The 13,958-nt window shown below is 35.1% G+C and overlaps 2 protein-coding genes across 3 annotated transcripts in view; one reads left to right on the top strand and one right to left on the bottom strand.

Moving 5' to 3' along the window:
* hibch (3-hydroxyisobutyryl-CoA hydrolase) overlaps positions 1 to 13,270 on the bottom strand; it is a 47,673-nt gene extending 34,403 nt beyond the window's left edge. The window contains exons 1-6 of the mRNA XM_056465722.1: positions 13,157 to 13,270; positions 12,353 to 12,395; positions 10,709 to 10,840; positions 10,521 to 10,605; positions 10,362 to 10,442; positions 10,230 to 10,282 (exon numbers count right to left, since the gene is read on the bottom strand). Coding sequence (XP_056321697.1) covers positions 10,230 to 10,282; positions 10,362 to 10,442; positions 10,521 to 10,605; positions 10,709 to 10,840; positions 12,353 to 12,395; positions 13,157 to 13,194 — 432 coding nt within the window. The 5' untranslated portion in view covers positions 13,195 to 13,270. The remainder of the gene's footprint in view (positions 1 to 10,229; positions 10,283 to 10,361; positions 10,443 to 10,520; positions 10,606 to 10,708; positions 10,841 to 12,352; positions 12,396 to 13,156) is intronic.
* The window catches only part of pofut2 (protein O-fucosyltransferase 2), a 54,466-nt gene that overhangs the window by 16,842 nt on the left and 23,666 nt on the right, over positions 1 to 13,958 (top strand). Inside the window, exon 2 of one of the 2 annotated variants that reach the window (XM_056465721.1) lies at positions 13,620 to 13,706. In XM_056465721.1, the coding sequence (XP_056321696.1) occupies positions 13,669 to 13,706 (38 nt within the window). In that variant the 5' untranslated portion in view covers positions 13,620 to 13,668. Of the gene's footprint in view, positions 1 to 13,479; positions 13,707 to 13,958 lie in introns of those variants that run through there. The other variant, XM_056465720.1, reaches the window with a different exon arrangement.

Raw genomic sequence — 13,958 nt, 5'->3', positions numbered from 1 at the left:
ATGAGTGTGTGAGAATGTGTATGGGTGTTTCCCAGTACTGGGTTGCAGCTGGAAGGGCATCCGCTGTGTAAAGCATATGCTGGAATAGTTGGCAGTTCATTCCGCTGTGGCGACCCCTGATATACAGTATAAAAAACAGAACACTTTTTTTGTCAATATCTCACACCGTTATATGTGAATGTTGACGAATGAATAAAGTTCTAAACATCATCTTAACTGTTTTTAATTGTTCATTTTAAAACATCCTTGATGAATAAAATGAAATAAATTCAATTCAATAAATACAACTAACTGGGTCCTATTTTTTGTAACTGAACATGGTAGCGTATAATGCACTATTCATATACATTTAAGTGTGCTTAGTGAAGACAGCCTGCTTTTGAAAGATGTCCCAACAACAGAAATGAGTGAAACCTAGCAGAGAAAAAGAGCAGATGCAATTCATTTTGAGTGTTGTCACAATATATCCCGAAGCACGGTTGCCTTAGTGAAACACCAACAGCACTTTTGGTGATTTACTAGCGTTTGAGACCCTGCATCATGACAGCATTGCCTGAGCAGCAGCAGCAGACACAGGAATGGAATAACAAACAGTTGACTGATGTACAGCACACCATGTCTTCATAAGCTCCCAAACTCCACAACCTGTTCACACACCATGTAGGATTAGAATCAAATAGTGCACATGGAGTAACAACACCAACAACAGCAGCAGCAAACCTAGCAGTCGCCTGGTACTTTTGGTGCATTGACATATATGTTTAGCAGGACTTCAATCACTAATGATGGACTGATTCATTTATTAGATTGACATTAGCTTACCCAATTCACCTATACTGCATGTCTTTGGACTTGTTGGGGAAACCGGAGCACCCGGAGGAAATCCACGCAAACACGGGGAGAACATGCAAACTCCACACAGAAATGCCAACTGACCCAGCCGAGGCCTGGGCCAGCGACCTGCGCCACCCCAATACACAAATATCTTTACATATGAAAAAATTAAAGGATTAAAATGTTACAAAAAATATTGTTTTATACATAAATATAAAAACCACTCCCTCCGTGCCTTCTTCACCTCAGGGGGCTTTTTTCAGTTTATTCATGACAATTAGCATTTGTATAATGCTATTATTATTAGCAGTATTTATTATATGCATATTTATATTTGTTTTAATAAAAGCAAGTTTAGATTTGTCCACCTGTCTGGTTTTGGAAAGTATGCATCACCATATGGGGCAAAAGACTAGGAGGTGTGTTTGAATAGAACTCGTTTATTTACCACACTTCATCATTATTGTTCATTTATTCATCTGCTGAAAATTAGAACTGAATTTAGAAATAGTTTTGAGACAAATCTTTGCACTTAAAATTAAGGATAGGCTAATGGATGTCTTCAGTGGAGTGCGTACATTGTTTCCTTATCCACGAAAGTAAAGGAGTAAAGTAAAGAATAAAAGTAAAGTAAAGAGGTCAAATGTAAGAGGCTCGTTCTTTATCCTCGCGCTGCAGATGGTCTGTTTAACTGTTTTCTCGCTAACGAAGAGTTCAGTTTTTCCTCTTACAAAGTCCACCAGGTAAATAGCACGTGCCATGGCGCGACGCAACTGACTCTTAAAGGAAATGGGAGGTGAGACTCTGATTGGTTTAATGCATGTTATGCTCAAAAGACACCCATAACTCATTAAATGAGTAAGCCATGACCATGAGCCGCGGCGCAGAGCGTATTTTTCCATCCTTAAAATAGCAAAAGTGGATTCAGACACGCCCCTAATGCTTTTGCGCCATGCGCTTTAGACTTTACTCCTACATTGTGCCTTAAGTGTGTGAAATTGGCACACACACATACACACACACACACACACACACACACACACACACACACACACAAACACACACACACACACTAACTCCCTCTCTAAATGTATGTGATGAACCTGGTCTTTGCTAGTGGTGGGATGTGATGTTGACATGTTCCTGAGAGTCTAACGTCTATTCTACAACATGAAACATGCTCATACAATATTAAGGATAATATGAAAGAGCAGATCTGAAATGTGCCAATAACTTCAGTTTTGTAGCCAAAATAAATCTGTCATGAAAATATCAACAAATGCACCCTAAGACAGCATCATCACCTTTCTCACTGTAATGAATTTAGCTGATGTGATTCCTCAGGTCACACAGCACATGACACTGACTCATTTGGTTTAACAAAACACACATGGTAAAATCAGTTATTATGAAACCACCAGAGACAGCACTGTGTTCTCAATGGCTGCTCAATAAAAGTCAATAATCATCTTCTCCTCTGGGATTTGAGGAGCAGGTTATGATCAGAGCAACATGCATGTCCCCCACATGATAACTCATCTGGATAATTAAGATTGAATGTAAAAAAAGTGCCTAAAAGGAGGCAGAGGTATGAATAGACCATCTGAATAGTTTGGTTGCTGCTTTTTCATTTTGGATTTATTTTTAAGTAAAACTGTAAGCACATGTAGAATCAAATCATTCACATAGAAGTGGTGGAAAATGTTTTCCATTCTCCAAAATGTTTGGCTGCTTTCTGACAGGAAACTTGCAGGCAATGTAGGCAGTTTCTAAATTTAAGAAATCACCTCCAGGATCAAAAACAGCAGCACCTTCTCATTCGAAAACCGATATGGAACATAAATGTTGCCAAAAATGTTTAAAGGCCATCTTTAATCTGATACGCTTTCTAATATGAAAGCGCTTTGGAACGTTTCAGTGCAGATAACCCAAAATAAGTCAAACAGCTTTATCAGGAACTTGGAGAACTCTGAATGTGAAAAAATGCCAGAAGCTGAACTTTCTGCATTCCTGTGAACTTAGAGTCATCAAAAGAAAAATCAAATATTAGCAGATCAAAGCAGATAGATATATATACAGGGTTTTTACTGCATGGAGAATTATGAGACGGCCACCTCCATTAAATTTTGTGCAACCTTCACCCTGTGACAAAAATCAGACCACAATTGATGCTCAAGCACTGGTCATGTATTTAATGACATTTAAAGTTAGATAAGATTACAAGAATAATGCAAAATGTGTTTTTCAAGCAGCAAAAATTTCATGACAAAGATAGCATCTCTGCCTCATTTTGAGCCAGCTCAAAGAAATAGTGTTCTCTGACTAAAATATACACTACAAAAGTCTTGTCGCCTATCCAAGTTTTATATATTACTTGTTTACAATAATAACTTGACTTCTTGTTGATCGTTTTGTATCAGAAGTGGCTTATATGAAATGCGAAGGCCTCCAGATTACGCTTATTTTACCAAAATAAAACATGATCATGTCTTGATTTTTAATTAATTAGGACAGTAAGGTCTGACTTTGCGTAGACAAAAGTCTTGTCACTTAACAGAACTAATGTGCAGTTTAGAATATAAAGTCTTGGTGCAGTGGAAAACTAATTAATATTGTGTATGACTCCCATGAGCTTGGAGGACTGCATCCATACATCTCTGCAATGACTCCGATAACTTATTGAAAAAGCAGTAAACTATATTTGAACACATAACTCAACATAAAATTTATTTTTACTTGTAACAATCTTACATTCACCTTTGTTTTAAATAAATGCAGCCTGTCATCAAAAAAAGTGATTTTCTTTAATCTTTAAAATTTGTAAAACAGCAAAAAGGTCCTTAAATGCTCTCCCTAAAGAATAAAAAGTATGTACAACTGTGCATTATGAATTTGTGATGAACTCTATATGATTTAGAATGAAAATACTGTGAACATTGCAGCATTCAAGCTGTGTTTTTATATCACAGCTGTCCTTCTCTTCCTGCTCATCTGTATTTCTGCATCTGTCCTGTAGCTCTGCTTAATTAGGATTTATTTTCCATATGTTGAGCATCAAACTAAAAGGTGTGGTTGTTTTGAAAGTAATTTCCATTACATAAAAGGTAGTCCAAATGAACAGAGGTCATATTATTCCAGAGTTTTTAATGATTTTCATTTGAATATGACTTAATGTGGGCTACTTTTATCTGTGCTTCCAACAGCTGTATCACTGAATTTATTATTTGTCATTTATAATTTAGCATTTATTCATAACAGATGTCCAAGAGAGTGTCTTCAAATCATACTGCCCATATTCAAACCTCAAAGCAAAAGTGCTGTGACTGCAACAAAGATTTGTCCCAAGTGAAAAGCAGGACTTAATGACTAAACACAGATACTCTAGCAAAGAGAAGAAGTAAATGAGAACGCAAATTCAGAAGAGTCCAAGTCTGAGAGCCCAAGTCCACAAACGCTCACTATACACTCATTTTACCTGTTCAGTTGTACACTGTAAAAAATAATGGGTTCCACACAATTCCCAACACAAATTGAATGAGTTAACTTGATTTTTTTTACAAATTCAATTCAATTCATGTTTATTTCTATAGGGCTTTTGCAATGTAGATTGTATCAAAGCCGCTTAACATAGAAGTTCTAGTAAAGAACAAATGTAAGTGGATTAAACATAAAACAAATAAAGAGTCACCCCCCCCCCCCCCCCAAAAAAAAAAAAACAAAAAAAAAACTTAAGAATTATGTTGCTTCAACTCATTTTCAATAAGTAGTTTAAACAAGCAGCAAAATTCAGTTTGAGAGTAGATTAACAAACAAATCTAAACAGCCAATCACAAGGCACCAACTCAGTACAATGTAGACAATTCTGCACTGTTAAAAACAAATACTGGTGGTCGGCTTAAATTTTAAAGTTGAATCAAATTAACCTTAGGAGTCATTTTAAAGTAAAATTACATTACACTGACTTAAGTTTGTATAACTTAACAGAAATTAAGTTAGAAACCTGATTAACTTAGTTCTGTTGACCTTATTCTTCATGTTCGAGCGGGCGCAGCCATTGGAATCTGTTGGCTTGAGACTTGCGGTCTCATTCACTTACATGGATTTTTAGATGTTAAAAACAACTCGTTATGCTGCTTCATGTTGCAAACTGATGTTTTTCTACTTTTTACATTATTCTACTTTTTATGTATACTCATGATTACACTTGTTTATACAGCAAGTAGTTTGACGGTATTCTGTCATTTATTATTCCTAGTTATTTCTCCCATAGGCAGCTGAATCGTAAGTTTTAAAACAATGGCAAAAACGAGCACACTTCCGCAGCGCAGAATAAGGTGAATGAAGCTGCGGTCACACTGTGCTTTTCCTCCCATAGACTTCCATTCATACGCACGCGAATGCGTCAGACCAGAAACGCAGGGTCATGCGTTGAGTTTCGCAGGTTGCTGCCGTGCAAAGTTTAAGCTTGGTGAACTCTAACCTGCGAAATCGCATCACTTGACTGCGTGAGACCAATCGAGGATCAAAACATGACCTCTCTGGACAGAAATTAAAAACATGGAGCGATCGCTTGCTTTTTTAAATGTCGAATCATCTTGTTTAATCCCGCCCCTTTTCACAGCGCCGCACGACAGAATTTCGCACACACAAAGCCCAGTGTGACTGTAGCTTAAGTTATAATTAATATCAAAATGTTAATTGTTAACATGTGAATTAGCCTTGTGTTGTATACTGTATGTCAGTCGCACATAAAGTGCAATCGGCCGCCTCAGGAAGTCAGTAATTGGAGTTTATAATTTAATAATCATAAATATTTTTCTGTTACAAAAACACATGGATACGCTTCATAAAACATGCATTAACTCTCTGGCGGTGTATAGGTTAGTTTTACAATGGATTTATGCACCTTTAAAGGCTTCGAAATAAAAGTCACTCTCTAACACCATTATACAGCATGGAAGGGCAAGGATCAAATTTAAAACTACTCAGACTGTGTTTGTCTGATTGAAAAAGTCATAAACACTGAGGATGGCTTGAGGGTATATTATGAGTTAATTTTCATTATTGGATGAACTGTTCCTTTTGCCACTTCTGAAGTCAAAAGGAGGTTTCCGTTTGGTACTAGCACCTAATAAAGTGTCCAGGATAATCACAGCAAAAGAAAACATTCCTACAAATGCTTGAAATATGCAGAAGAGAATAAAATAAGAGGAATATCTGATAAGAAGCATTGGTCAGGAAGGCATTAAAGGTGCGGCATGGCCCCTGTCTGACAGGTCAGTGTGTGGATCAAAGAGATGCTAATAGATCACACCGAGTCACCGACTGATACACTGCAATGAGGAGTGCGAGACGCCCCCTTTTGAGGGATTTCATATCTGTTCCATTACAAAATGTGTTGCATAAACAGAGATTCAGTTGGACAACTACAAAATATCCTTTTTTATGTTCATGTTGATTTATTAGATGATCTACTATCACTATATACTATTGACAGGACTGTTATTAAGTCTTCTCTAAATAGTTATTCTGGAAGGAACTTGTGTATAAACACTTCAGGGTGTCGTTTCTAAAAATAGCTTAGAATTTCCAGGAAATATCAGTGCTTATAAAGAAGCGAAATGAAGAGTTTTATTCTATCAGAAGATTTTCAGTGTTCTGAGTCTAAGTCTGCATGCATTTAAATATTATTGTGAATTATTAGTATTAAAATTTAAAGTAATTAAAATATATCTTAATATGGTTGAAAAAATATAATTATATATATAATTTATATTTACTACTATAATAAGAATAATAGTATCTACAAATATTTAACTTAGCCAGTAAATAAAAGAAACAAATTATCCAAAGATTAAAAAAAATACACATCACACTACTTAGTGTAGAAAAACATCAAGTTCCTCATTTAACTGACAAGCAGTTCAGAAACAAGTTCTTCTTTAAAAAAGTGTTTTTTTTTATCCTTACAAAAAAAATCACTTAATGTCACTTTAAGAAATGAATTGATGAAAATATTGGGAGAGAAAGAAGTCAACAAGAAGGGTGATGGAATATCAATACGGCGCTGCTCTGCGAGTGCTCTAATTACATTATCTGTGATTCAGCCGATACTGCTCATTTTTTTTCCTCAAATATCAGAGTAAATGGAAAAATCCTATTCCCAACCTTAGAGGCATCTGAGGTCAGTGAAGCTGTTCCTAAAGAAGAGATCAGAGACACATCACACCGCAGCTCTGCTTCAAACAGCTCACACCACAGGATGTACAGCAACACACCGTACCTCGACCTTGACTCAAACCCTGATCAATCAAACGCTAGGAAGTGACAGATTCCATCCTGCGATGTTGCTTTCCTACTGCCAGAACCCCACGAAATTCTGAAGATCGTCATATTTCAACTGCTCCAATAAGATGGTAAAAGAAGGTTAAGCACCAACATGTTAGTACTGATGATTATATTCCATGTTAAATATTCCATGTTTGCAGTTTACTCACTTCTGTGGCCATTTGTGTAACAAAGGCGGATGAAGGGCATCTATATACATTTAATACGATGCAAGCTTGTTTTTAACACAAAATAAATCAAATAAAAATCGGACTTTCCTTTGCAAGATTTTATCTCAACAATCTTAAGTTATAAGCTCACAAGTCTTATTTCCTAGGATATTATTACAGAAATGGGAGGAATAAGGTAGTAGTTAGTCAAGTAGATTGAAAAAAATCGGAATTCTCTGATTAATTTCACAATTCTTTCTTCTTACAATGTCGAAAACTCAAATGGCTGTCAATAAGATTCAGTTAATTTAATTCATTGACAAAAAATGAAGACAAATAAAATTTATTTTTAGTGCATGCACTTTGAAAACCCCTAAAATATAAAATATGGAAAAAGTATTAAAATACAGCTTTTGAGAACTGATTTCAAATCGACCACTTTGTAAAAAAAAAAAAAATCACGTCTGTAGAGATATAAATATTGTATAAATAATATTAATAACACAGCCATATCACCCTGAGCCTGGCCAGTACCTGGATGGGAGAACACATGGGAAGATTAGGTTGCTGTTGGAAGTGGTGTTAATGAGGCCAGCAGGGGGCGTTCCTGTGAGTCTTAATGCCCTGGTATAGTGAAGGGGACACTATGCTGTCAGTGAGCACCGTCTTTCTAATGAGACGTTAAACTGAGGTCCTGACTCTCTGTGGTTATTAAAAATCCCATGGGACTTCTCGTAAAGAGTAGGGGTGTAACCCCGGTGTCCTGGCCAAATTTCCTCCATTGGCTCTTACCCATCATGGCCTCCCAATCGTTTCCATCCTCTGAATTAGCTCTATCACTGTCTCTCCACTCCACCTATAGCTGGTGTGTGGTGAGCGCACTGGCGCCATTGACCTGTGGCTGCCGTCACATCATCCAAGTGGATGCTGAATACTGGTGGTGGTATGGCGAGACCCTTCTTATGATTGTGAAGTGCTCTGGGTGTATGGCCATACAAAATAAATGCGCTATATAAACACACACTTTACATTACATTACATTAAATTAAATAATGATACGAATAACTAATAGAAAAACTGAGATCACTTATGAACTAATAATTATTAAAAAAAAACTTAGAACTGCCGTAAATAAGCAATATTGAGAGAAATAAGTCCAACTCAGAATTGCAAGAAAAACCTACAGTATGTGCAGAAAAGTCAAAACTATGACATAAAGAGTCACAGTTACCTTTAAAAAAAAGTATCCTGAGATGGAAATGGGCTTCTGTATAATACACTGCTTATAAAGAGACATCAATTTGTAGTGGATGATTTATTAGATGGATTCATATTATATTTATATTTTAAAAATCATTTAATGTTTTAACGTACTGTATTAAATACTGTAGATTGACCCACAACTAATTGTGATGCATCTGTAATTCCACTGTGACTAATATTTAAATAAAAGACATTTGAGCCAATGTGAAAGGGAGAGCGTGGATGAAAGTAACAAATCGATTTTCTCGAAGCCCTGACAACATTTGCTTTCCAGGCATACAACACAGAACATTCAGCATGCAACCCTTGATGGAGCTGCCAAAAATCACCTGATTTAGGGACCGTGTTCCATGGTTAGAAAGAAAATAAATTATTGTAGGGGGTTCTTCTTTCCTTATTATAAGCTGTGTTTCTCTTTTCATGCATCACATTAATGATCAATCTACAGGTTATTTAGTGCAATAACACATCCTTCAGTTTGCAGTTCAAAAGTAAATCAGGGTTAAACAGCAAGTGTTCCTGTGGGGATCAATGTAACACTTATGTGCCACTGCTAATTGACAAACCTTATTTTTCACTTCTACATTACAGTTTGCAGTGTTTGGATTCTTATGTTTTACAAAATTAATGCATATTGCCAATAATAATAAAAAAAATATTCAAAAATTGTAGAAAATTGTAACAGTGCATTGTTGAATGTTTTAAAACATTGGATGAAAGTGAAATTCAAAATGAAAATGCAGTTTTATATTTTTTGCAAAATTAAAGGACAAGATATGCTCGCAGTGAACATTAACACGGTCACAGTCAGATGTGTTTAAAATGAACAAAATTAAGCCAGTAAATCTAGCAAATACTGTTGTGTTACTTTCAAAGTATCAATGTGCAATTTTTGTTTAAAGTGAAATTATATTGAAGCTGTTCTACACTGATACAAAGTAACACCTGATTTTGATAGACCACTTTTGTGAGTTAGTAACCACAGCAAAAATATTTGTCTAAAACATTATCTTTTAAAAAATAGGTTATGAAAAATGGTACTTTTGTCCCCACTCTCCCTTACTATGTGCAACGTGGACAGTCGTATAAAATGTTGCTCAATCCATAGCCTACCAATCAAAGGACATTTGAGAACTGATTCATAAGAAAGCCAAAAGATTGTGTGCAAGAGAAGCTCATTGCTGACACCTACTGGATAAAATACACAGTGAAGGAGAAATTAAGAGGATTAAAAGAGGGGTTTATGACTCACAGTGTGTCACGCATCTCATATGGTCAAACATGACTGCGAGGTATTGTAAACGGCACTAAAAATACACACGATAATAGCTAATGGGTCAGTATGATTACTGATTTGTATGCATCGGTTCACAAATGGAAACACGTAGACTGTGCATCATACAAGTCAGTGGCAACGTGAGTCCTATTTTGGACCCAGTGTCAAAAAAATAGTAGAGCTATATGTATAAAGCGGGACACTTTGTCCTTCATTTATTTTGTCATTAGTAAACACAAGTCAAGCTGGACCACATCGCCTCTGGCTTTATTAATGCTATTTTCTGCTAAATTAGGACAGACAGCACCATCTGCTGGGTAAATTGTGCAGCAAGAGAATAATTTAGCATAAATACTCACTCCTCCCATTGTAATTCCAGCAATTAGAGCCACATAGGGTTTAGGATATGTACCTAAATAAGTGAAAAATTGAAGATATAAATAAGTCTGTTCCTCAAATCAAAACGATTAAAAAAAAGTGTGAAGACATACTAATAGTGTTGTTTAGGATGTATTCCTCACGGAATAGGACTTGAGGAAGAGAATCGCCTGCTTTTCCAGCCTCTACGATTGCTGGAAAATTATTCATTTTGAGCATTTCAGTGTCAGTTACAGATTTGTTTCTTGATCAGTTGTCTTTTACATTATTACCTCTAATATCTCCACCAGCACAGAAAGCCTTCTCTCCTGCTCCTTTAATAATCACTATATCTGTTTCTGAGTCTTTGTCCCATTTCTACAAAAACAAAAAGATTGAAACAGATAAATAAATTAGAGATTATCATGGAGTTAGACTGGATGATCATCATCAATAATAAAAGAGGTTGTTCTCTTGTAACCTTGAGCTGAGGGTAGATGTGTCTGATCATGTTGAGCGTCAGAGCATTCAGAGCTTTGGGTCTGTTTAGTGTGATCACTCCGGCTTTTCCCACTTTCTCAAACAGAACTTCAGATCCAGCTTTACTGGACATCTGAAAACAGACATGTAGAAATAGAACAATATTGATGGACGAAACATGCAGAATCTATTTTATATTATTACACTAAAACGCCCCAAAAAATTGCGCACCGGTTAAATGCGAAAAGTGGGTTTCAGGCATTAAACAATAAAAGTTTAATATCTATTTACATATCCTTCCTCCCCACATTAGAATGAACATCAAAAAATACAGCTGAAGTCAGAATTATTAGCCCCCTTTGAATTTTTTTAAACATTTTTTTTTATGTTTAACATGTTGAGCAAGGACATTTTCACAGTATGTCCGAGGATATTTTTTTCTTTTGGAGAAAGCCTTATTTGTTTTATTACGGCTAGAATAAAAAGCAGGTTTTTTTAAAAGCAATTTTGAGGTCAATATTATTAGCCCCTTCAAACTATATATATTTTTTCCGATTGTCTACAGAACAAAGCATTGTTATACAATAACTTGCCTAATTACCTTAACCTGACCAGTTAAGCCTTTAAATGTCACTTTATGCTGTATAGAAGTGTCTTGTAAAACATCTGGTAAAATATTATTTACTGTGATCATGGCAAAGATAAAATAAATCAGTTATTAGAAATTAGTTATTAAAACTATTGTTTAGAAATGTGTTGAAAATCTTCTTTATGTTAAACAGGAGGTTAATAATTCAGGGGGTTTTATAATTCTGATTGCAACTGTATATATTTTTTTCTAGTTTAAAAAAATATATATATTTGCATTTAAAAGGCTTGTATACATCTATAACTAGGGCTGAACAATCATTTGAGCATCCAAATCGCAATGTGTGTATCTGCAATAGTCATTTTGCAGGATTGGATTGTTTATTAAGTATAAAAAAGATAAAGATATTATTATATATTATTATTTTGTAATTATTTATACAATGATGATCATGCTATTTTACATTGAATTGTTTAATTTCTGTACTTACTCTTAGACTCTGAATTATATTCATGTCGAAATATATATCATGGCAAAACAAATATCGCAATGTCAGTGTTTTACAATGTCGTGCAGCCCTAATATATACACACATATAAAAAGGATTTGTAAAATAACATTTTATTTGATGCAAATAAAATAGTTTTATTTAATGTGTACACCTAAATGAACCATCACGTCTTTGACCCCTATTTAACTACTGTTTTTTTAACAGTAATACAGCAATTATGATATGTAATGTTTTATTTTTGGTTGTTTTTTTTTCATTTATTAAGCTTAAATTAACAATTTATTAATAAAAAGCTACATTTTTATTTTAATTTCAAGCAATTTAGCACAAGACATCAAATCAAAATGGTTATTTTTTTCACGTAAACAAATTAAATTATCTATATATGTAGTGTGCATACTTTCAACTGAATGAATAATTGCATGCACACACGCACAGACAGACAGACAGACAGACAGACAGACAGACAGACAGACAGACAGACAGACAGACAGACAGATAGATAGATATTAAAAATACAGTGATTACTTAAAGCTCAAACTTACCATGTGTCCGTGTATTCTCTGCAATCTACAGACTGATCGCAATCTACATAGATAAAATCAATAGTGGTGTTACTAATTTTGTGTTTTACATATTTTAGGCATTGCTACTAAAAAATACACAAAATATTTGAAACTGAAACTTCTAGTATGCAAACAATATACAAATATAGTATTTACTTATGATTCATTTTAATTATCGATGACAAAATAGACAATACATAATATCAAATACAATATATGACAAGAAAATGCTAAATAATACAGTATGTATAATACAGTAAATGTCACTAAAATTATGTAATGTAATAGATTCCATACTACAAAATAACTTTTAAAATAATAATTTTCAAATTTGCCAAGTAACAAAGGACAACAAGAAAACAGTAAATATCTCTTGACTGCATAATCACATACATCAAACAGCAATTGCTTACATTGCAACGGTTTCATCCACACACAGAAATACACTTTCTAAAATATATGAACATATTTAGCAACAAATGATTGTCCCAAATGTCATGCACAATGCAAAATTGTAGTTAGCCTCTATAGGTTTCAGAAACATTCTTATTATTATATACCTTTTAATGCTTTAGTAAATTATTAGCTGACTTTCTTTACATTATTAGACAATGTACACATAACAGTCAACCTCCAAACTTCGGACAAATGTCCTCAACTGAATTGTACTGTGTACTTCACTGCACTGTCAGACTGCATGCGATCGCCTATTTCATCTACAGAGCTTGTAAGCAGAACTAATCCACGATAACACCAGATCTGGGACACTTTATGAATACTAACCTCTGTGCAGACGTGAAAACTATGAACGACATGGTCATAACTGTGATGTTCTGGATCACTGTACACAGAGAGGTTTCACCCTGTCGCCGCTGCTCATTGGCCCTTCTTCAAGGTGTCATAATGGCGCGACACTATAGAGGAAATCTCGCGAGAAGTGTGCAGACTGGTTTCATCCACGTCTTGTATTTCGAACTATAGCGCAGCATGTGGTCTCTTATTCTCTTAATTAATCGTGTCGTGTATACGACTATATTTCACTTTACACTGTTGGATTTTATAACTGCGAAAAAGAGGAAATACCGATATATACGTCGCTGTATGAGTTGCTAGGCAACTGCACCGACGCCGGAACTGCGTGGCTGTGAGAGAAAGACATGGCGACCAACAGGGGAGCAGCTGTGTCTGTTCCTCCCCATCATATTTTACGATATTTTACAGTATTTATCCTTGTTATTTTTTCTAGTAAATCGTCGTCGGCTTCAGAGGACGATGCATTTCGTGCCGGTCAATCGATGTTTTCTCCGGTGGCTGCAGCATCACGGGATGTTCGGTAAGACTGATATGCTGAAAAAGATGCTTCAGACTTTTATGTTGCTTTTGTCCATCGATGCTAAGAATGTTGTTGATTTATTCCTCTTATGCAGGTCCATTTGAATTTAATTGGCAGCACTCATTCAGCACTACCCTATATAGAAAATCTATTATAAGTACTGTAAGAGTGTTTTTTCTCAAACTAAATTGTTTAAGAGTTGTTTTTAATTATTATGAGTCTTTTATTAATGAAAATATATTCATTTGATAG

The sequence above is a fragment of the Danio aesculapii genome, chromosome 9 (assembly GCF_903798145.1).
Source record: "Danio aesculapii chromosome 9, fDanAes4.1, whole genome shotgun sequence".
NCBI lineage: Eukaryota > Metazoa > Chordata > Actinopteri > Cypriniformes > Danionidae > Danio > Danio aesculapii.
The sequence above is the reverse complement of the archived record's forward strand: the minus strand, read 5'-3'. Positions and strand labels throughout refer to the sequence as shown.